Genomic DNA, 24391 nt, shown 5'->3' with positions numbered 1-24391 from the left:
TGTAGCTACCAAAGGCTGAAGTAGCCTTGGATTTATTGCTGTTTTTGGCCAGTGGTGATGAAAGGACCTGTGCTGGATCTTTGACAGGTCCAGGTTTGCCAAGAGAACAGAAGTCTAGGTAAGGATCAATTTCTCCCACTGGCTGTGGCTGATAAAGTTAGTTCAGCAGTTCATCTTTCTTGGTCCTCCTTTTTATCCTAAAAATATTGGTTTATTGTTTACAAAATGGTAATTGTAATAATCCTTAAATGCTATTTACTAAAATGCTATTCACTACTTGTGTTAGGCTAAATAAATACAGCTTTTCTTGTTTATCTCTCTGTAGGCTTATCTTCAATAAGACTTGTCCTGCAGCACATGCATAGCAGAAGATGATGTGCACTTCAGTGCACTTTTATCTTATAAACTCCTCAGAACAGTTCAAATGTCAGCGATTTGGTACAAGTGTGTTAGTGCCAACAGCACTAAGTTCTGAATCTAAACAGAGTGAACATTCACATGAAATCGATCACATTGTTCACAGCCTGAAGGAAGTTTTGTGGAAGTCAGAAGGAAATTTTATGGAAGTCAGTTGGACATCAGGGAGAATTTCTTCACTGAAAAGGTAGTCAAACCCTATTAGAACAGGGTGCCCAGGAAATGGTAGAGTCACCATCCCTGGGAGTATTCCAGAAACAACTGGATATGACACCTGGGGCCATGGTTTAGTTGATGAGGTGGTGTTTGGTCAAGGCTTGGGACTCCCTGATCTTGCAGGTGTTTTCCAGCCTTAGTGGTGCTATGAACAGTGATGCTGGTCCACATCCCCAAGGCCCAGAGCACAACCAAATACAACGTGCACCTGCAGAGAGCTGCAGGCAGATTGGCATATCAGATTTCCCCACTCCAAGTGATGCATTGGAGCTCTGTGCCAAGATTTCTCTGTTTTAATGAGCAGGGAGTGAGACTGCATCACTGCATCAGCAAACTACATCCTTCTTTAGACCTGTCCAGTTACTTCTCTAGACATCTGTATCTCAGAGGAAAGAAGACTACAGGTTTATTAATTTCTTTTCTTCTGTCCATTAAGGAATGCAGAGAACTGGTGAGGTGTCTGTGCCCTTCATGAACTGGGATGCACCTCCTGGTTCCCCCTCCAAATGATGTCACCAAGGCCATAATCTTGTCTGAAATACATGATTTCTACTTATACAAAGGCAGTAAGCTCAAAAAAACATTTACTAAGAGCAAAAATGCAGCAAACAGAGGAAGTCAATTAGTAGATAAAAACTGAAAGACTTTACATACCACAGTTATCTATCTAAGTAACCCATGTGGCAGAAATCAAAGCCACATCACAGTCAATTAGCCAGAAGAGAGTACATGGGGCTATAATTTACCTAGAAACAGTTCTGGGAAAACTGCAGCTCATGTAAAAAGAACCTCAAAACAGCGTAACAGTCTACTAACATATTCCCCTCCTCTCCCCTTTTTATCACAACAATTTTTACATTAAATATGACTCAGAACTTCGCAGGTATCAGAAATAACACTTACAGAACACAATTAAGCAAAACCACTTGTTTTGTGCACCTATTTAAAGAAAATGGTGGATGCCTCTCCACCAGAAAGCACATCAAGTTTTGTGCTGAGAGACTCTTCTCAAAAAAACCCCAGAAAACAAATCACAGCATCTATCTAATCAAGCATACATATATATGAATGAACACACATCTCCATAATATGTTGATTATATATATATATAAATATTTTTAAAATAATATGTGGACGTTATTGGGATGGGATACTTTACACTAGGCTTCTAAAAATTCTTCTTTTAATCTTATAAAATTAGGTCATAAAATGCCTTTTGTCCAAACCACTAAAAATACATTGTTTTAGTGTCTTCCCTCACAGAAGAGATTTAAAAACATTACTCCTGCAATCATCACTACTTTTAGAATCACAACTGGGTTTGTTACAACACTTGTTTGTCCTTTTTCTTTTCTTCCACAAAGCAGTTAAAAAAGCAGTAATTACCAAAAACCATTAACATTACTCTAGCATTAGAAAAGGTCTTTCTCATATTATTGGTCTGTTTGTAACACTGCTCTTCTACTCTTTTCACACTGTACAGAATGGTCAAAGAACAATGTTATGGTTGTATCTCCAGAATTCTTTTACTGTCCTGTGAAAATCAAGAGTTAATTCAGACAGAAGGCTACAATTCCTAACCCCCAAGTTCAGACTTCCCTTCATATACAACATTTTCGTCACATTTTCAAAATTATTCACACAATAGATGGATTTAAAAAATTACTAATGTAAAGACTTGGTCTCTTTATCCTTATTGTTGGTTTACTATAAATATTAACTTTATCTCATTGATGTTAGCTACTTCAGAGGAAGTTCTCCTGGTAGCATTTTGTGTGAGTTACCAGAAGCCACAACTTTCAGACCTGTTGTTAAATCCTACTTCACAGTCATCATTCTGCTTGTGTGGTATAATGTACTGCACAGAACTACAGTATAACTGCAGTGGTACCCAAGCTATTGCCAAATGGGCAAAGACATGGAAGTTCTCAAGACTAATTGCAATTAAGTAACTATTGAACAATGGACAAAAAAGAGTTATTACTTGTCAAGGCAGGACAGAAAGGAAGAATATTTTTTTGTAGTTATTATATAGAAAACTCTCAATAGGGAAACAATAGTAGGTCATAAATTTGTATTGCTGGAAGGAAAGGCTATGGTGAACAGTATTGACAAAAAAATTATGACAGAAAGAAAACTGTACCTTCTTATTTTGGTTCACAGAAGCTGAGAATTTCAGGGCAGGTGTTTTAGAAACATAATGACTTATGCAATTTTAATTTTTTTTATTTAGAAGTCAAAATACATTATTCACAGAATCACAGAACGGCTGGGGCTGGAAGGGACCTCTGGAGATCACGTAGTCCCACCCCCCCACTAAAGCAGGGTCTCCTGGAGCAAGCTGCACAGGATCACAACCAGGTAGATTTTTAATATCTCCAGAAAAGGAGACTCCACAGCCTCTCTGGGCAGCCTGTTCCAGTGCTCTGCCTCATTTAAAGTAAACAAGTTATTCCTCACATTATTTTTGTAACCATGTGATCTTATTTCCCACCAAATGCAGATTTAAAGAACATTACCTCTTTGAGGATTACATCTGTAATGAAGGAAAACAGTAAGAGAAAAGGGAAGTGAGGAATTACCTCTTCCACAGGTAACACTGCAGGCTGTCCACTCTCCATATTGCCAAAAATACTCTGGCTCTCCAATCTCATTCTCATTAATTTCTTCTTTGCGTACAGTGTATTCATACTCGATTCCAGGGTTAGTTTCTTGAAAAAGCAGCTGGAGAGAGTGGTGTTTATTAGTGGTTTAATTAATAATCTACTGGTCAAAAGCTTTCAAAGTGTGAAACTGGAATAATTAAAGCTGCCCATAAGGTCTGCTACCAGTTCAGAGAAGCAGACTTGCAAAATTTCCACTTCTTTGTTGACAGTGGCATACATGAATTTTTCAAAGATACAGCTGTTTACCATGCATTTCTGCAAATACGGGTGAGAATAAATGGGTCACCATAATTGGTATTCTACTGACTATAAGAAAAGATAATGTGAAGTCCATCCAAAGCATCCCTATGCTGCTGATTAAGAGCTATTGCCTATCCCCATTATTAGTTATAATTTTACTACCTGCTGAAATAGCTGTTACAAAACAACCTCTGGGTCAGAAAATTACAGATGCTATTCAGACACTCCTTTAATATTATTTTTCATTGTTTCTGAATTAAGAAAAAAAATTTCCAGCTCAGAAGGGGTACTCAAGAAATTCACCTGAGAGGGAGAAAGTAAATGTCATTAAGGAGAAAAAAATACTTCAGCCACAAACTTTTACTCTTCTTCCCAATTGTGCTAAAAGTGAAGTCTGAGCACTCATTAGTTTTGTCTTCTCACCAGACATTCAAAGTGTGAAAGTAGTCTCCCATCACACCTCTAATACTTCTTTTGTGCATGGTGGACACACATGCAAACAAGCCATGAGAGACACTTCCAAAGATCAAAAGGCCAATTCCAAACTATTTTCTCAGAACTGACAGAAACTGGTTATGTGCAAGTCAGAATCCATAAAGCAACATGAAAGAAACAAATCAGCCTCTGTGGATGTTAAATGGGCCAGTTTCACTTACCACAAGCTATTAACCCATCTATATAGTGCTGTATGTTTTCTTGCTCTGTGTAAGCTGTCACTGTTGTCAGCTGTCCCTAGCTCTCACTGTTCACAGCCTCACATCAGCTCCCTACCTCCCTTTTTGTGACAACTTATTTTTCATTTGGATCTGGTTCACATCACAGCCATGAGTTGGTGCAAGAAGTCTGGGCAAAGGACTGACCAACTAGGGGCAGCACAGGATTATATCAGCCTTTAACAAATATTGGATTGCTATGCAGGATTTGAGTTCTTAGGCAGGATGAACAACCCTCAAAAGCAAAGTGCTTATTTCTCTCCAAAACAGCTCAACTGTTTCTTTTTTTTTCAAGACAGCACATTAATAGTGTTTTATATACCAATATACATATTTTCCCAGCCCCAGCTCCAGAGCCCCAGCACATTCTGCTGCCATGCAAGTTAGCAGGTTCTGCTCCTGATTTCCTCTTTACCTGAATCCATATTGATTCATTGGTGGGTCCTGGAGCAGTCAGATTTTCTAGATCCCCTGTTCTGTCATACTGAAATATTGTGCCTGCCACTTTGTATTCACCATTCCACTGGATGATAAAGCCTCCATTCAGGTAGTATTTTTCTGGGTCTTTGCTTCGCACAGCAAGGAAATTTCCTGATTCTGTAACTTCCATAACTTTGATTCCCCTTGCACCTTTTGGAATTAGCCCAATATCAACATATCCTAAAGACAAGAAAAATTAATGGAGGTGAACAACAGAAATGTCACTGCATTTTACTTATTTGTAAGATGATTAAAACAACAGCTTTGCTTGAAAAAATACACAAATGTGCTGTCACAGAGCTTGTATTTCAGTTTGTTAACAGTGTGACTTTCCAAGTCAGGGTTTCTAGTATCAGTTGGGGAATAGTGTTTAGGCAATGCCAGTGGCATTTGTAAGGGATGTGGAGGTGAATGACTTTCAAAGCTGTGCCAGGGGAAATCTACTCCACACATGAGCATCAACATTTCCATAACCATGCCCAAGGACTCTGGCATACTGTAATCTGGAGAAATGCCAGGGAGTTCCTGCAAATTAACAGCCTGTTGTGAGAAAGGTTTTTTTCAATTTGCAAAGAACATTTTCATCTGTACACAATGTACAGGTGTGCACAGAATTCCATGTATCTTCTCTTAAGCCATTTAAATTCTCTGTGACTGTTTGCCCTACAACAACAAAATAATGTTATTCAAATGCCTAAAATTACTACTATAAATTCAGCACTTTTTTGTAAACTACCAATCTTCATAACAAAGTTCAAGGGCTCTTCATGGATAGTTATTTGTTTAGGGATTTTTGGGTTGTGTGTTAAGAATGACCCAAAGCATCTATTACAGAATTCTGTTCACATCACAGGCAACATGTGACACCAGACACTGCGCTTCTCACCTTACAGGAAGCTGCTATTGTTGTTGCTACTAAATTGTAAAAATAGGAAGTTCACATAGATACTTGAACACGAACACAGGGAGCTTTCTTGTTCCTGCCCCTAGCTGAGCTCTAGAAATTAGATGGATAACATTGTTACAAGCTGCACCACTGGGAGTGTGAGCTGCATTTTGTGCTGGTTCACTTCAAGACTGGAACATGACTTCCCCAGTTCTCATCACACCTTTCTGAGGTCATGAATTAAATTCTTAGAGTCACATCCCGTTCACCTTTCTTGTGAAATGAGCTTTTCACCTTTGATTACTCACTCACATGAGTGAGATAAACCACACTGGGCATGCTAAGCAATCTTCAGTATCAATGTTCTCCCACCAGAACTATTTATGTGCTGTACAACAACCTGCTGCTGTAAATAAGTGCCCAAGAGTCTTTAATATCTGATTTTCTTTTCAGCTCTTTTGTGGTATAATAAATATTGGTTAAAATATCCTATGCTGATTGTGGTGCAAAATAGAATCTGTCCACTTCCGGTCTTTCCTAATTAGATGGATAATATATAACAATATATATGGATTTCCAGTGATTGATGTTTAAGAAGGAGCATTTTCTGAAAGTTACCTTCTGCAAGTCTCTTTGACTGACTGTGGAAACTGAAACAGTTTTTTTCTAAATTAATCAATTTTTTCTAAGTGAACAAAGTAAGAAAATCTGGAAGCTCACTTCTATTATTCAGGAAATCAGTGGTCTAGGTCTACTGTAAGTAACCAAGTCTAATGATTCTCCCAAATGTTCTATTCATTCAGTGAAGAGAAGACATGTTACAAATACAGTGTGTGATTATGTAACTAAAGGCTTGATTAGAAGGCATACTTACAACCAGAACAAATTAACACAGCATGGAAAATCTTAATTATGTCACATCCTGGCAGCTTGGCTTTGAAATGTTGGTGTCCTTTTACAGTAGGGTTGGGTTGGTTGGGGTTTTTTTTCTATTTAATTAGAATAACATTTGTTCAAAACGCAAAGCATAAAAACTATAAGACAATTAGTATTCTATTGCAACACAAAAACAAGTATATCCTTTCAAGATTTTGCATAGTTATTATTTTTGTCTGAATCACCTCCTGCTGCTCATAAACCTTATTTTAAATTGCAACTGTCTGGTAAGGGAAGTTACCATTCGTTCAGTTACATTCATTCATATCATCTTCTGCCTTCTCCCTGGCCCTCCCCACCAGCTAAATCACTTCCTGATTTCCCAGAGCCTCTTGCTGATTCCCAATAAACACTATCTGATTTTGAAGGGAAAGCTAATCAGCAGCAAGCTTTTGAACTTGTCACTCAACATAGTAAATTTTTGTTTTAAAATTCTGTGGATGGATATTATGGAATTGTTCCTGGTTATGTGGTTTCATTTGATAAGGATCTAGAGATCCAAGATTCAGTAACAGTCAAATTGTCAGCTGTCTTACCTACACTGGGCTCATTAAATCCTGGAGCAACCTTATTGTGGGTGCTTCTGCACACCTGTGAATTGGCAACCCTCAGATGCTATTAATCCTTCCCTTTTTAATTAAAATTAAATCTATATGCTCCCAAAACAGACATGAACAAATTAATAAAACCTTTGCTGTATGCAGAGCTCTACAAGGACTGAAGAACTTGTTTCTCCTTTCCAACTTCAGTGAGCAAAGAATAGTTTTACTCAGGGCATTAGCACAGCATTGCAAATCAAATGATGACCAGATCTGACTAGGCATAGAGCATGCATTTTTTCTGGCAGAAGCATGATTCACTGATAACATGATAACACTGATTCACTGATTCACATGATAACACCCATTTACAATTTCCCCTGCAGATGATCACTCAGTTTTCAACAAGAAGCACTTTCAATCATTTTTACATAGAGAAATGATTTCAGCAATGGATGAATTTAAAGAAGGAATCCAAATTACCAAATCCTTCGCTTTGATTAAACATCATCTTCACTGTACGACAAGCAGAGCCATCTCCCAGGCAAACTCCACACTGGTCTTCTGTTGCGTTGGAATTTATCTCATAATCACAGCCAACAGCCTAGAAGGAAAAAACAGTGTCAGAATAAATGCAGCCTCCACAATGAATTGCTCAGAGCTCATCTATCACTGCACTTCAGAGCAGGGGAGTATATATCCTGTATAGTGTATTACACCAAGGTGAAAAACAAACCAACGAACAATAGCAATCACCATGTCACAAAACATACAGTAGTGACTGGTCACTTGAGACACAAATGTGCCACCCAAATGGCCTCATTATCTGGGACTGGCCACTATATCTAAGACTTGTGTCTGCTTTCTTATGTCATAGAGCCATCCACAGGTTCCTGGGAATGCAATGCAGTAACAGAACTGAAATCTCTGCCAGCTTTTTGCGGCCATCTCACAGCAAAGGACCTCTACTACAGTCAACTCCTCTGGCAAAGAGAAACTATTCAGTAAGCATGAAGTTTTACATTAATGACTCTCCAGCTTGCCAGCATAGGGGCATAGGTCCAGACACAGTGGGTCAAGTTCTAGCAAAAACTAATTTTCCAGTTTATGCTTGCTACAGGAAGAAAGTCAGACTAAAATGTATTCATCCTGAGTCAGGAAAGTACTTCTTTGCCCAACCCAAAAATTCTGTACGCTAATGTCTTTAAATTTCAACAGAATTTGCATTTCGTTTTGGGATTTTTTTTCTGCCTCTCTTCAAAAACAGACAGGATTGCAGAACACAGCATAAAGTCCAACACTTAGTGTTTGTTAATAGCATCTAAGATACCTGGAGGCCTGTGATGAATAGCTAGGAGCCTGGTAGTATGTCAAGGTTTTGTCTTGGTTTGAGATAGGGGATACAGTATCATAAAATCACCCCAAAACCCATTTTCTCAGCTGATTTTTCTCAAAATAAGCTTTCAGGTGCTATACTTGCCAACCTGTCTAGCACCCTCTTGATGTATGAAAATCTGATATATGAACCTCTTTCGACGTTGATCTTATTTCACCTTCAGTACATCAGCTACTGTGTATTTCTGGAGGATTCTGACAGGAAAATCCATCTATTAGACTAACCCAGGTATACAGGCTCCTGCATTCCCTCGTGTTTTTCTATCATTTTCAGCTTAAGAAATACCTGAACATTTGTCTAAGTACCAATGATTTAATGAACAATTAGAGAAACTGTGAGAAATAGAAGAAAGGCCTCAAGCTACAGATGGTGCCAAACTGCATCACTTAAAAGATTCTGAAAAGAGATGCATCCATCACTTACTGCCAATTCATATCCAGCACCTTTCACACCAGCTCTGAAAAGTCAGAGCCATGTTAAAGGTTCTGCAGAAGCCTTAGCTTCTCCCTCCTTTCAGCAAAAGCCACTTTCAAAAAATGAAATGTTTTGTAATGTCTTGCACACACTTATGAGCAGTACAGAAGGTTACAGAGATAACGATATGTTAGCAAGGTGACTAACTTTTTGCATCCAAGTATGCAGCTATTTGACCAAGGATGGATTTAATCAACTATTCAGAATACACAGATGCCACTGCTACACAAACAGGATGTTTCTTTATCTTTCCAGGAGTTCAGATCTGTCTCTTCACCAGTTTATCTTTAACACTTCCTAATAATTTAGAGAGGCTGAAGTGTTACTGTTTTCTCAGTGATGCATTCCACAGTACATCTACTGTACTATTAGTACATCTGTTAATCATCTGCAAACAGGGAAGTCATAGTTATCTGGCTCATTATTAGACCGAAGAAATAATAAGACACTCTGGAGAGTCATCGAATTTGAAGTTTATTTTGTATACTATGCACATATATTCTTGAACAGAAAGGTGGGGAAAGTCTGAGGATGAAACTCTTGAGCTTTGTGTTTTCCTATTAGAAAATATGATTAATGACTGCTGGGAGCTTGTATTTTTAACTTCTCTAAAAATTACTTGTCTTCAAATTGTACATTTTTGCCAAATTATCATTTTCTGGTAGAAAATTCATGTTTTGGAAAAGGTTTCTGTCCTTCTTTATTTACTGTGCATTCTTGTTTGAGAGGCTGCACACAGAATTAATTTATCTATTTCACACTGTCAATCAGATACTTTCAAATGAATATCACTGAGCATATTTCCCTTCCAAGTACTGTGGGGTGTAAAAACCCCCAAGGGTTCAACTAATTAGTTCTGATTAGAACAGCTGCAGCCCTGGCTCTAACTGAGATGGCAGCAACACAGTATCATCCCTTCCCTGCCTTTGGGATTGGCAAATCTGTGCTTCTGCATGGGCTGTACTCCACCAGCTCAGACCTTTCCCATTTGACCATTTCCTTTACCAACAGGTCTGTGGCATCAAAATATGGCATCAATGTGATGTGAAGGGAATCCCTTTGTCCCTTCCAATAACAGCAGCAGAAGTTTGTATTTCACTGTTCTTCTGATATATGAAACAGTTTGTATCTGATCAGACATGAGCTGTACCTACACATGCAACATTCCTACACATTCCTGGGGTTTTGGAATACTCAAGAATGAGGTAGGGCAGACAATTTACTCTGCTATAGTAAATAAAGCCTTTGCTTTATTCCTCAGCCCTGGGGTGCTGCTGGTGCTGCCATGACCTTCACATATAACAGCAGGGCTTCATCTTACAAAGCCATTAAAAACCATCACAAAGCAATATTCTCATGTCTCAGAATAAACAGCATTCATTTACTCCAGATACTTTAATTTCCATGAACTTTAATTTCCAGACCATGTTTTCCTTTATTACTCCAGTGAATACCACATTATTTTTGCCATCCATTAGAATAATTTCAAAATGCGTCATTCTTCTTTTTACTTGCCTTCCTCATTATTCTTACTCTTGTGGATGCATTTTCTAAACATACCTCAAACTTTCCAGAAGATTAATATGACCCATTAATGCGCACTTGCAGTCCAGAACTAGATGACATTTGAGGTCCATTCCAACCTGAACCATGCTGTGACTCCATGATGAATTTCTGACAAACAGTTGCTAAAGGGGTTCTGGAGACTAAGGCAGGTTATAAAGCAGGAAAGAATACCAGAAGCAATTAGGCTCTGATTTTTTTTTTACACATATATGTCCTTGTGCACTCTTTGCCTGTGAACCGTGCTGTGTTACAGGAACCACTGTGTGCCATGGCATGGGCATCACAACTTAGCATCCCTCCCTGCAGCACTTTGCCATTGTCCCACTCACCAAGAGCCCTTTCTAATGCATCTGAGATCAGAGCTTTGTTTCTGGTCACAGCACACAGTGCAGAGGCAGATGCAATGACCTGAACTGCCCAGCTGAATGACAGAAGGAGAAACAATTTATTTCCTGCTGCTCAGTGACTAAAGGGAAAACAGCCAGAGATATTGGCCTTTTTCCATTTCCAGAGGGAGAGGCTTTTGTGTCAGATTGGCAGTGGGAGGCAGATAAAAAAAGTCCTTGCTGTCATTGAAGGGTATACCCTTGAAGGGCACTGCTTGAATATCCATTATGTGAATGCTATACTGAACTTTAAGGTCTTCCCTCCCCTTGTCTCCCCCGCTAAGTCTTCAAATAAAGAAAACATGTTTACTTCATGTTGGCCATGACATTGCCTTGAAGGGAGAGAAATGTGTCCTGATGTCAGTAATTTATCTTGTAATTTTTCTATATGGGTCTGAATCAAATGTCCTGTTGGACTAGCAGTGGGAGGAGAAAGCTGAACTATAGTGCAAAGCAGTGAAGTTGCTGCATAAAAATCCAAGTTGTGTAATCTGCTTTTCAGTAAGAGAAAAAAATGGTTCCTTCCCTACTACACAGCTGTGTAATTCTCCAGTACAATGTCAGTCTCTCACAATCACAACTGTGAATTACCACAGATTTGCATGACTGAAGGTCACTTAGGCCTATCAAAATTCTGTGCAGGAGATGAATGGCTGTTAGAAACATCAGAGATGTTTCCAGATCCTCCACCCTCAGCATCTGCACACTCCAGTGCAAAGAACATGTAAGCCTTCAATTTTAGATGATGTGATGGCTTGTACCTAATCAAAAATCTCCATTATCAGTGCCAAACAACCATACTCTGGTGGCAGTATCTTCACTCATTAACACTGGGGGAACAACTGACTCACCTAGTAAGAATTAACAGTGCAGTTGTGACGTATAATTTAAGCACAGAAATATAGGCTATGTGCTTTAAAGATCTCCCAAATAAAAGGGGGAAAACGACAATTGAAAAATGAGAGCTAAGGCATACAGTAAAAAATAAACTAGTCATAGTATAGCTTGATGATTTGAGATTAAGTTATTGACAGATCTTATGAGCTCTCCTGACAGAACTTTTCTTCTAAGGATCCAGCTACTTTATAGGCCAGGCCTTCAAATGAGTTAACAATTTTAACTTGTCTTTGATCCAACAAGTTCTAAAGGAATACCATGCAAACAACACCTCACTGTAAGCCTTCCTTCAGCACTGATGCACAGGCAGCACTTCCAAAAAACTAGGAGATACTGGATAAATTAAAAAGACCAAGTGAATCAGTGGTCTGTCTGTACTTACTTCTCACTTGAAGATGAACATTGTGGCTTTGTCAGGCCAGCTAGGAAAGCATCCAGTATACCTCTCATGGCTAAAATGAAGCATCTCAATCCACATTTAACCATTAAAGAAAGACCAATTTCTCTGACAGCTCTGAAAAAATTCATGACAAACTGCAAAATCAGACTAAAATCAGATGAATTTAGAAGATGAAATTCTTTTTTGGATCTATCTATCTTGTTTGGACATACCCAGTAGAAAAACTCTGACCTCACTTGATAAAAAAAAGCTACTCTACATGCCAATCACATGTGAGCAATTTAGACAGTGGATCTAATATCTTATTAATTTAATATTTTTCTCAATTTCAGACCAAAGTGAAGTGTTATTTTAGTACTCAGGACAAATGTGAAGTGCTCTTGTGAGATACAATTCTGAAAACCAGAATAGTGCTTTAATGCTTGTGAATGTCTTTTCCGTATAATTAGCAACATGTTGCAATCAAACTACAACAATGATGTGCCAGACTAATTATACTAAACCCATTTCCAGATTTATTCTCCAGGACCTGTAATGTATCTATTGTGTTTAGCGAGCTGGAATCAAACACCAGCAAATTAGCTGAAGATACACGAAAAAGCTTCTCCTCAGGTATTGTGCTGGGTACCTATTTCAGATGAAAGCATGCTAACCTTCAATACTGTGAGCTATTTGGGTTATCTATTCAACATTTGGTCTCATGTTGCATGGCTATATTGTTCATTCTGTGATCCTGACTCCAAATGAATCTGTTTGCCACGAGATGTAAAGCAGCAGTCACCATGTGCAACACTGACAGCATCTTGCAGGGAATTCCTCAGAAACACTTTGGGTCCACAGAACTGTTAATGCTGAAGAGTATCTGGGCTCTACAAACTGCAGTTAGATTAGCTTCTCTTTCACCTCTGATCTCCCAGTTTGGATTAATTGAGTCTTGCTATCTCTAAAACAGGTAAAAATCTGAACTGCCACAGGCAAGGTATCAATACAGAAAGCATATGGAAACTAAAATTAATCACAGTGACCCCAGTCCAGCTGGGTTGGAAATCAGAAAATGAATGTTTCACAAGGACAGCCTTTCTGAGTTTGGTAACTGGTCTCTTCCAGGTGAAGGTCAAAAGCACTGCTACGGTATGCAATATCTACTATATGTTTCAATATCCTAAAGATTTTATTCATTCTGGCTTGAACCATTCAAAGCCATCATAGTTCAAAGGCCCACCCCGGCTCTCAGCAAATTTAAGCAGCATCTCTTCACTGTGAACTTGATCAAGGTCTTGGTAACCTTTCATAAATGCAAGTAGTGCAAGGAAAGATTAAAACACATCTTTTATTACTGGTCTCTGATGCACTGTCATTCTAATAAAATAAGTTTAAGAAGGGGGTGTACCAATCATCTATTAAAAATGTGAATTTTTCCATCACTGGAAGTCTTTAAGAAAAGAATGTGAAAAATATCAAAAAAGGAATATAATTTTTAAAGGGATGAAACAGACAACTTCTTGAAGTCCCTTCCAGTTGCATTTTTATACAATTAAGTGGCTTGGGGCATACAACTCCCATACTGGATAAGCTAATATAGTTTCCACAAGTCACATTCTTGTTTCCAAATATGCTAAAAGCAAAAAAGCTATTAGGCTTCAAGGAGGTACAGGACAAACCCTCAATCTGAAGAAAAACCATAAATTTCTTATGGAAATTTCCTCCATAAGAAAAGCACTCATTTTATTTATAAGAAAGTGACTAAAAGCAATGCTAAGATTGTGGAGGTTACAGAATTTACAGAACACTCCCTCAAATGCCATATAGACACACACATCATCCTGAAAATCTGCTACCAACACACAGAATAGGCAGAGACCATTATACTTATTCTTCAATGCACAATATCATTGACCCATATACACTGTGTTTGCCCATTATCTCACTGTATAACATTATTCAATTCAGCATTGTAAACTAAAATAATTTTTACTGCCCTCAACTGCAAAGCCCTATTAAAAGACAGCTCAGAACAGCTAAACATGTATAATTAACCACATTTTCATAAAAACCCCACGGACAGTGGTGACACCAATTACAACCCTAAAGCTACAATACTTTGTGAAAACTTCTAATCAAAACCAGCTTTTCTTGAACTGATGTTTTAAAAGAGTGGGAAAAAACCAGAGGATTTAAAAGGCACCAAAAGTAATCAGCAGTCAGTCAAACAGACTCATTACAAAGGTGGAAATTACACTTATGTCTACTTTGAAAGCTTTTGCTATAAACTCACTATAAAAATGTGATAAAATGGAGTACTTGGCCTTGATCCTATCAAAAAAAATGGTTAAGCATTTTCCATAAAATTCAATTGAAGAGAAAGAAACATGCAAACATACCCAATACCTTACACATGCCATTAATACAGATATCTCGGCTGTGCCTTCCCTCAAAGCAAGGAGTGCCATCAGTGACTGCATCAAGCATCTTCTCTGAAAAATGGCCATCTACTGGGCGGCAGTGGAGCTCACAGGGGTTTGCTGAAAGGAAAACAAGAACACTCTCTCAGAAAACACGCCAGCAGGACACTGAAGTGCACTGCACAGGGTCTTTGCTGAGCCATTTGCTCACTTTCCCTGCCATCTGCCAGAACTGGCAGAACTAGAAGAACTGAGAGAGCCAGGGTGACAGAGGCCTGATAAATAGCACTTGTGGATTTGTGGGAAGCTGCTGGAGGTCCCCTCACACCTGCGTGCTCTCTGTCACTGGTGAGTGAGGCTGCAATGAGGCCACCAGCTGTGGTGGAGAAAGGGATGGGAAACCAGCAAATCCAGCTGTCACTAGAGAAGGGGTGGGATCACCAAGGAGACTGACAAGAAATTTTCCATCAGCTGGTTACTGAGTAATTTCAGAGGTATTTTAAACTTTCCATCACTGCTGTCAGCCTCTCTCAGAGAGCAGTCAGCTGCCTGCTTCTGATCTTATGTGTCATTCATCATTTTCATCTACCTGTTGGCACTTAATAAATAATTTCAAACTTTTTTTTTCCTGCGTGACAACTTATGAAATAGGGATAATATTGCAAGTCTGACAGACTCAAGCTGTTTTGAGACAGATGTCCCACAGAAGCAACAGGGAAGAGAAAAGCTGTAGCAAGAGCAACAAGTGGCCTCTGAAACAAGATTTTCAGGGCCTTACTTTATTACATCTATGGAGTAAGAAGAGCCAAACACCAACCCTCCTGCCTCACAGACACTGGCCTTTGTGAATAGGAAATCTTAAAACTGAGACATCAGAGAGACAAAGGACACAAGTCTGATAAATAAACTGTGTGCATGGAAAATGAGTTAGAGCTGAAATTAGGGTAAAAGCAAGGACTGACATAATCCCTGGCTTTGTAACACTCTCTGAAAACTCTGCAGCAGAACCAGAACTATCTGCCTGAATTAAAAATCATCCACTACCATATTAATGAAGGACAGCAACACAAGACTTGTCTTCAGGTTTTGGTCTATCCAAAGACCCCAATCTCACCCAGCATTAAAGCAATTTGTTCATGCTCAGCAACCTGAAATGCTTTGCTGAGAAAAGCAGTGGGCCTTAAACCCACCAGTCAGCAGTGACTTCAAGGCACCATTATTTAATAATTTTAAAACTTTGTGCTGCAGAGGTGCTAATGCTGAGTGAGTTTTATCCTGTGCCTGACAGAGTTGACAGAAGCTGCTCGCTTGGTCTCAGAAGGATGCAGGATAACTATAAGTCTTCCACATCCTGGTTGATGGATTTATTTTAATCTTTTCCTCCTTTGCTGCCTTTGTTTGTGCCATAGAAAGGACTCTGAAGAATTTTTTGGTATGAGAGAAATGCAATCTTCTGATAATGCAAATAAACTAATTAATTTCCAACAAAAGGATTTATCCTTTTGAAGGAGGAAAATTTGCTCTCATTACCAACATACACAACACCACACAGTGCACAAAGGTGACTGCAACTCTTCCCCTCAAAGTTCTTGCAGATTAAGAACTGAATCCTGCAAAGCCTGAGCTTTGGTACTGTGAATCTCATTTGTGTAAACAGGAACTCTGCAGAACTGGTAACAAAAACAAATAAAAAAAAACAAAAACAAAAACAGAACAGTAAAGGAAATTCAAAACCTTAATGAAGGCTTTTTCCCCCCCTCTTGTCAGTAGAGCTAAAATGGCATCTCAGGTCTGTCACCAATGTGAGCTTCTGGCTTCTCAAACAAAACTACCTTCACAAAGTGCCACAGTGATGAGACCCAGAGCACACGCATGGACCATGGTGACACAACTGGTGGAGCTCCAGCCGATGTGAATTGTGTTCAAGAATATCAGGGGAGGTGGAGCTAAAAAAGTTCTTCAGGCAAGAACATAAAGTTTGTAATCCTCACCAACCCTCAGCCCCTCTGTGAAAGCTGCCAGCCATAACTCCCACCAGTTGTTTTGATAAGAGCTGTCATGGTAAGCAATACAAGTGATTTTAATTCTGTCTGCAGAATTCTTCTTATGGCAGTGTGATTAAAGTGATTACTTTAGTGCTCTAAATTTTGCTTCACCTTGCCTACTTTCTCAATGTGGCATTTTTCTATACAAAGCACAATATATTTATGACAAGGAGAATCCTACAATTCCAGGTACTCTGTTACCTACTCAGACAGATTTTACAGAAAGCCATTTCAGCTTCTGCATTGTTTCTAATGAAATATTTCTAATGAAATAACAGAAGTTTGGTATCTGTACCTCTTCGTAGCTGTGCGTTGACAAAACAAGCAATTTCATTGCAGAAATCACCAAACAAGAAGAAGCAGACAGTGCTGGCATACTTGTGCCATAACTATGATGCAGTAAATCTGTAACTCAGAATCTGTTTTTGAAGAAAAATAACTCCCTTACTAAGTCAAAATAAAATGTAAAAAAATAAAAACCCACACAAACTTTCATACTTGCAAATGCTTTCTATGTATGAAAGCTTTCCTGCTTTTCCTGATTGTGTTAACTGATCTAAAATTAGACAAAATCCACACATTTTTACTATTTTTCATTCTATATGTATTTTATGAAGACCCTCTGGAAATTATAGGGTACTTACTTCTTCACCCAAAACTCGATTATATCTGATATTTATTTCATTTTTTGTCTGAAGAAAGGCTGGTTAGGCTACCACTGAGGAAATTATACTAGCACTGTATTTGGCATTCACTATCTAGAATTATTTATTTATCTACCTATCATTATTATTTATTATGGTTGAGCACAGGGATCTTGGCTCTGTTTTTATAGGGTTGTAAATAAACTGCATCAGAATCAGCCAATGACCTCCAAAACAATGTTTTAATATTTTTTCATAGAAGAGTTACTTAATATTTTAAACAAAGAACAGATAACAAACTCACACACAAGGGAAAAAATATGTTTCCTGAAATGGTAGAATTGCATTAAGTTCAGCCTTTTTTCTTATTTCAGACCCAAAAATCTAAAAAGAGTTAACTCAGATGAATAGGAGCACTTGCTGTTCAGAAGGAGCTCCTTAAAGCAGCTGGTTCAGTTTCAGTTACTTCAGCAAATTCAATTAAAACATTATGAGATTTTAACAAAAAGTCTGTAATCCTTGTAACTTTTAGGCCAAAATATACATAAATTCCTGCAACCCAGCATATGCATGAAATACTAGATCCAATCTGTGAGCACTCAGTAATGACCACGTACCTCCACCAGCACACGGGTACACAGGCTAAACGCTCCTTGAATGTTCCACTGAGTAGCTGGCATTTAACTCACTCCTCGTTTTCCTTTCTAGAGCAAAACTTGCTTTGCTCAATCTGTGTTTTTCAAATCACAGAATCATAGAATGTTTTGGACTGGAAGAAGTCTTAAGGATCATCCAACCCCCCTGCCATGGGCAGTGACATCTTCCATTGGACCACAGTGCTCAAAGTCCTGTCCAATCTGGTGTTGAAAACTTCCAGGGATGGGGCACCCAGAGCTTCTCTGGGCAACTTGTGCCAGTGCCTCACCACCCTCACTGTAAAGATTTTTCTTCCTTATATCTAATCTAAACCTGCCCTCTGTCAATTTAAAGCCATTCCCCTATGTCCTATCCCTACTAAACCTTGTAAAAAGTCCCTCTCAGTGACTTCCTGACTTCAATGTTGCTCTCCTGTCAACCTTTTTTAGTCTGGCTGCATCCCTCTGCCAGTGTCTTGCTCCTAGCTGGACATAAGATCTTAGCAGAAGTGCCATCAACAACAAGCAGGCCAGAAAAATTACAACCTGGTTTTTTATGTGGTGTCCACATCTTACACCTGCTGCTGACTTGACCAGAGAAATTATCAATTCCCTAATATATAGAAGATGAAATGGAATCCCAAGCCACAGAACTCCCTTAAGGGCCCAGTGACTTATCTGTAACCAGAAAGAAGAAGCAAATCAGCAAAGTTGAGTAAAAATCCTGAAATTTGGGCATGTGATATTTTTCCCCTCTGTACATTATTAAAAAGTTCAGATTCACCAAGTGTAAACAGAACAACATGAAGATAAATAGAAAGGAACATATTTCCTTCCTAATTTAAATTTGTTTACCTTACAGCTGATTCCCATGAGCTCACATCCAGCTTAACCTGACTAAGAAGGATGTGATTAACGTGCCTGTCAGAAGAAGATAAGGCTTCAGTATCTTTCCCGACTTCACAAGGAAGAAAAGAGGTGAGCCTCTTCTCTTCAACCCCTCATCTCTGTGAGAACTCAGAATTGACTGAGGAAATCCCAAACAAAGAAAATTAGAAAAGACAATTACCAAACAGACAAAATGGGAAAAAAAGCTGAGGTGAAGCTACTTATCACTTTAACCAAGCCTGGAACTCCAAAACAAGTTTAATTTTGAAACAGGGACATTTCATCCTGTTAGCTCAGCCCTTGTCACTGTATCAGAACTTATCTTATTTGATAAACAGAAATATTTTGGTAGAAATATGAAATTTAAAACATTTTTAACACAACCCCTATCTGAAATAATGACTGACTAAATGATCGTGGCACTGATACAGAAAATAAAGGTAATGATATAATTTAATGTAGGACTTATAGATGGAAGCTAAACCCTGAGAAGCTATCAGACTCGTATCAGTGGAATTTGTCAAATGGTAGGAAATAAATAAACATGGGGTCAGTCTGATGGAAAGAGAAGTGGATATGTACAGAAGTCTGCCCAAAGTGTCAAAATAGGGGCCTGGGTCATGAGAAAAATTCAGAAAATATCCTGCTCAGGCTGCTGGATGGTTTATCACCCTTGAACTTGGAGGTCTCCATAATTTTAAGATTCCCAGGGGTACTCTGATGCTCCAGCTTGAGCACATGGGTTTCTGAGGTCCAGAGCAATTCCACAACAGGACTACACAAGTTCCCCAACAGGCATAAAGTCATTTGAACCAGAAAATCTCAACTGAAACCTCAAACAACAGGCTAGGAAACAGCAAGATGTGACTTACTGCTTTTCTGTGAGACTGCTTGTTAAAGCTGGTTGTTTTATTAAATCACAAGCTATTCAAAAATGTCTTTGTTATCTTGTTAAGTTGCAATTTACACAACAAGTTACAATTTACACACAAGAAAAGACTCTTTAAGTACATGACATTTGCTATAACTGCCTCATGAAAGCTATGAAATTAAAGCCAGGAGAGAGAACTGTGACCATCCAGAAAATCTACTGTTATTTTTCCAGTGGGATGAAGGAACAGAAAATGTCTAAAATGTCACAGAATGTCTGGCTCAGGAATCTATTTCCTCAGCTCGACACTTCCACATAAAAACTGTATGTACACTCAGGGCTTGGGAAAGCTTAATTATGCTTTCTTTCCCCTTTATATCCCAAGTGTGGCATGAGAGGATCCAAAATTCCTGATACTAAAACAAGAGCTGTACTGGGTTTGCATGGCCAGGCTTTGGTAGCAGGAGGGCTACAGGGGTAGTGGAAGCTGCTGTGTCACATCAGAGGTCACCACATTTGGTCACATTTTTGGAGACAGGCACACAACTGAACACACTGAAGGTCATGCAACAACAGACAAAGCTCATTGATGGACGCCCCCTTTTACAGGGGGTTCAAAATTCCCGTGCTTTAACAACCAACTGGTTGAGGTTCCAACATGGCCCAGCTCACTGGCCAAAGATATGTCTGCATTCAGGATTGGGACTAGCAGGGGTCCCCTGTTTGAGTTCAAATCCTACTTATCATTGTCTTATCTAGGGACTTGGTAATGGACAAATCCATTTCCCACACTTCTACTTTTTAATGAACTAAGCTAGTGTCATGGTTTAACACTGGCACAATGCCAGTGCCCCCATGAAAATACCTTCTCCCTGGTTTCTGCTGTGAGATGTGACCAAGAATAAGCAAAGCAGGCTCCTACTTAGGGAAAAAAAGAACCAGAACTTTATTAACTACTCTACAACTACAGATAAAATAAAACACACACATAGGGAAAATGAAAACCTCACAAATGCATTTCCTCCTCCCCCCACCAAATTTCTAACACAATACATTTATTCCTCATATCACCAACTCGGTCCAGCAGCACCCTTCAAACAATCAATCCTCAGTTCATCAAGAGGAGAGGAGTCCTTCTTGTGCCATGGGCTTCCCCTGGAAACACAGCTGAAGCCTCGTGTGTTTCTGTGTCACTCGTGGCACTGCCTGGAGTACATCTGCCGTCGTGACCTCTTCCTTTCATGTCCAGTGCTCTCACCACTGAACACAGACCAGAGCTGCTTCTAGGGTTGTCTTTTAAGGATGCTCTGTCCCGATCCAAAAAAGGCACAGTCTCTCCTTTGGGACACCTGTCCCCACAATCTCTCCTTTGGGATACCTGTCCCCCCCATATTTTTTCACCCCCTGGGGCTGAGGGGCACCAACACTGAACCCTCTTGGCTCTGAGGCCATTGCCTCCCCCTAGAATGCAGTCTCTGTATCACAAGGAACATGGTTCTGTCCATGACTATACAAAAAGAGTCCAGCAAAAGCCACTCCATCATCTCTTCCCACTAGGATTCTTCTCTACTCTTCTACTATCTCTCACTCGCCCAGACCTCTCTCACACTGGCCCATTTCCTTTTTCATCTTCCACTCTATCTTCTAGGAAAGGTCAATGTTCTGTAAAGTTCTCATTTTCCAAAAAGGGGTTAAAAGCTCCTACACGCGGCCGGCTGAACCCCCCCCTCTTCTCCGTCCCAGCCGTGCTGCCGGCACAGGCCCATGTTTATCAAACTTCAAGGTTACAGTCTCAGGCAGCGGCTCTTTCTCTCTCTCTCTCTCTGTCTCTCAGGGGGGGCTGCCCGATGGCTCCCGGTGTCTCTCTCTCTCGTTCTCTCTTCCACCCTTCCACCCCGGGGCTCAGGCCTACCTCTCCCGGCCACATGGCTTTCCCCTCCCCCTGCCCAGCCAGCAGCTGGGCCAGGGAAGAAACCCGAACTCTTTCCCGCCGGAAACCCAAGAGGACCCTCCCAGCGGAGAGCTCTGCTTTTAACCCCGTGTTCTCAGAGGCGTGTCCATGTCCCAATGGCCAGGTTAAATGCCAATATTAAAGTCTGAATATCCATTGGCCAAAAACACAGCATCCCAAAAAACACATTTCCTGTCAAACCACCACAGCTAGCCAAATTAATTTCTGTTATGGCCAATTTTATCTGTGCAGCTTCAAACCAGCTGTAGCTGTTAGAGTAGCTCTGTGAGAAGCTGCTAGAAGCTTCCCCCATGACTGACAGAGCCCACATCAGACAGATCCAAGAAGGACCTGCTGCCAGTAAAGACCAAACCACCAGTGACAGTGCCAGCACCTCTAGCATAATGTATTTTAAAAGGTGGAAAAAAATCTGCACAACTGCAGCTGGAAGAGAGGATGCAAATGTGTGAGAGGAACAGCTCAGCAGACACAGGGTCAGTGAAGAAGGAGGGGCAGGAGCTGCTCCAGGAGCCAGAGCAGAGATTCCCTGCAGCCCCTGGGTGCAGCCCTTGGTGAGGCAGCTGTGCCCCTGCAGGCCCTGCAGGCCCAGGGGGGAGCAGAGATCCACCTGCAGCCCCTGGAGGAGCCACAGCAGAGCAGGTGGGTGTGCCTGAAGGAGGCTGTGACCCCATGGGAAGCCCGTGCTGGAGCAGGCTCCTGGCAGGACCCATAGACCAGGGATCCATGTTGGAACAGCCCACTCCTGAAGGACTGCAGCCTGTGGAAAAGATCCATGCTGGAGCAGCTCAAGAAGAACTGCAGAGAAGGACTTAAGTTGGAAAGGTTCAAGGAATACTGTCTCCCAATACTGTCTCTCTTCTACTCTGATTTAGTTTCTAATAAATTAAACGCACTTCCCCAAGTCCTGTCTGCCCACGATGGTAATCAGTGAGTGATCTCTCCCTGCCCTTATCTCGACTCACAAGTCTTTTGTTACATTCTCTCTCCCAATCCAGCTGAGAAAGGGAGCAACAGGGTGGCTTTGGTGGACACCTGGTGTTCAGGCAGGATTAACCCACTATAAAAGTCAAAGTCTTTTTGGCAGCAAGACAACGTAGTAACAGAACGCTGTGAAAAATCCTTGAAATTGGATTGCACAAGTTAAGAAGTAAGTAAGGGAACTGATAAAGGGGGTGTACATATTAGGACATTGTGAGTAAGTCTCCATCAGCTCATTTGGGGTTTAAAAAGCCTGTTGGTTTGCTGCTGTTTAAAGTTTTGGTTTGTTTGGACACACACATGCAAGGAAGGCCCAAACTCCTGTGTCTCTCAGAGACAGCACTGTTTCATGACCTTATTTGCAGGTATTTTGCCCAGGACATCTTTAACCACTGATTGAAGGTGAAAGAATATTTGAAAGTGAGATGGGAGGAAAACTCTCAGATGTATTTCAGGTAATTCTGGCTGGACAAAACTGGAAGCAGTGTGCCCACAAGAACCACCTACCCTCAGCCATACAATTATGTCAGATGAAGGATCAGCACAGATTTGGCAGCTCCCTACTTATTTGAGTGTTACCAGGAGAGCCTTTTTATCTGAGGAAGCCAGTTTTACTTTAAGTCAAGAGTTTAGCAGCAAGAAAACACTTTAAATGTTGCTGGTGGAATGTGAAAACATTAAGGGCCTCCAAGGTAATGGAAAAGACATGGAAATCTATGCTGAAATTCTGGCTGCTGAGAAAATGGGTGAAAACAGTCAAGAAGTTTTCAAGCCACAGGAAAAAAATATCTCCTTGATATTTGAAGGATTTTGCAAATGATTTTCTAGATGAAATATATCAGGCTCAGTAGCACAGCGTTTTAAATAGAGCTGGTTTGTCTGTACAGTTCTGAACTGTTCTATTTGAAATACAGCACGGACAGAGCACAGCCCTGCCTTCCAGTGTGCAGTAAGCATTTGACTCATGATTCTCAATGTCCTTCAGAAACACACCTTCTGTAAGAAATGCACATGCAGAACTACCTGTTCTGTTGCAGTGTCACAGAAAGGACATGAACAGAATGAACGCTGTACCCTGCACTAGCACACCCTGAGTAACAGAGGTCTGGAATCTTAATTTCAATGACAGGCAACTGCAGAAAATGTTTTTTGAGCTTGGTTTTAGCCTAAGCATTAGGCTGTTAACGTTTGTCATAGATTTACTGGGATTTCTTCCAAAAAATCTCTATCAACTATATTTTCTTTCATCAGAAATTTTACTGGAAGTCTGCCTGCTCTAGGTTCATCTTCAATGGTGTATTTATTACATGAAATGGAAACAGTAGCTGAAATTTAGGAAATCAATTCAGAACTTCCAGTAACTGAAAAAACAATTAACATGATGAAAAATACTACTGGCAAATGAAACTGGAAGTTTAATCCTATCTTCCCCATCCTGTCTTATTTTTTCATTAAAAAACACATTGCTACCAAGTTTGCTGCTGCTGTGGAGCTGTGGGGAGTGGCTGATCCACCTGAAGGCTGTGCTGCCATTCAGCAGGACCTTGATAGGGGGGAGAGTTGGGCAGGGAGAAACTCAATGGGGTTCAAAAAGGGCAAGTGTAGGGTCCTGGTGGGGATGAATAACCCCAAGCACAGTCTGGGGTCTGACCTGCTGGAGAGCAGCTCTGCTGAGAGTGTTGGTGGGTGACAGGTTGCCCACGAGCCAGCAGTGTTCCTTGGCAGCCAGGGAGGGCCCGTGGGC

The 24391-nt window shown here is 40.2% G+C and overlaps 1 protein-coding gene across 1 annotated transcript in view; it reads right to left on the bottom strand.

Annotated features, from left to right (window-relative positions):
• ADAMTS12 (ADAM metallopeptidase with thrombospondin type 1 motif 12) overlaps nt 1-24391 on the bottom strand; it is a 146534-nt gene that overhangs the window by 31868 nt on the left and 90275 nt on the right. The window contains exons 13-16 of the mRNA XM_071425580.1: nt 14601-14734; nt 7577-7697; nt 4668-4912; nt 3216-3357 (exon numbers count right to left, since the gene is read on the bottom strand). Coding sequence (XP_071281681.1) covers nt 3216-3357; nt 4668-4912; nt 7577-7697; nt 14601-14734 — 642 coding nt within the window. The remainder of the gene's footprint in view (nt 1-3215; nt 3358-4667; nt 4913-7576; nt 7698-14600; nt 14735-24391) is intronic.

This window comes from Agelaius tricolor, unplaced genomic scaffold, assembly GCF_023055355.1.
Source record: "Agelaius tricolor isolate 1412-34295 unplaced genomic scaffold, bAgeTri1.0.p SCAF_4, whole genome shotgun sequence".
Taxonomy (NCBI): domain Eukaryota; kingdom Metazoa; phylum Chordata; class Aves; order Passeriformes; family Icteridae; genus Agelaius; species Agelaius tricolor.
This window is presented reverse-complemented; position numbering and strand designations above follow the sequence as displayed.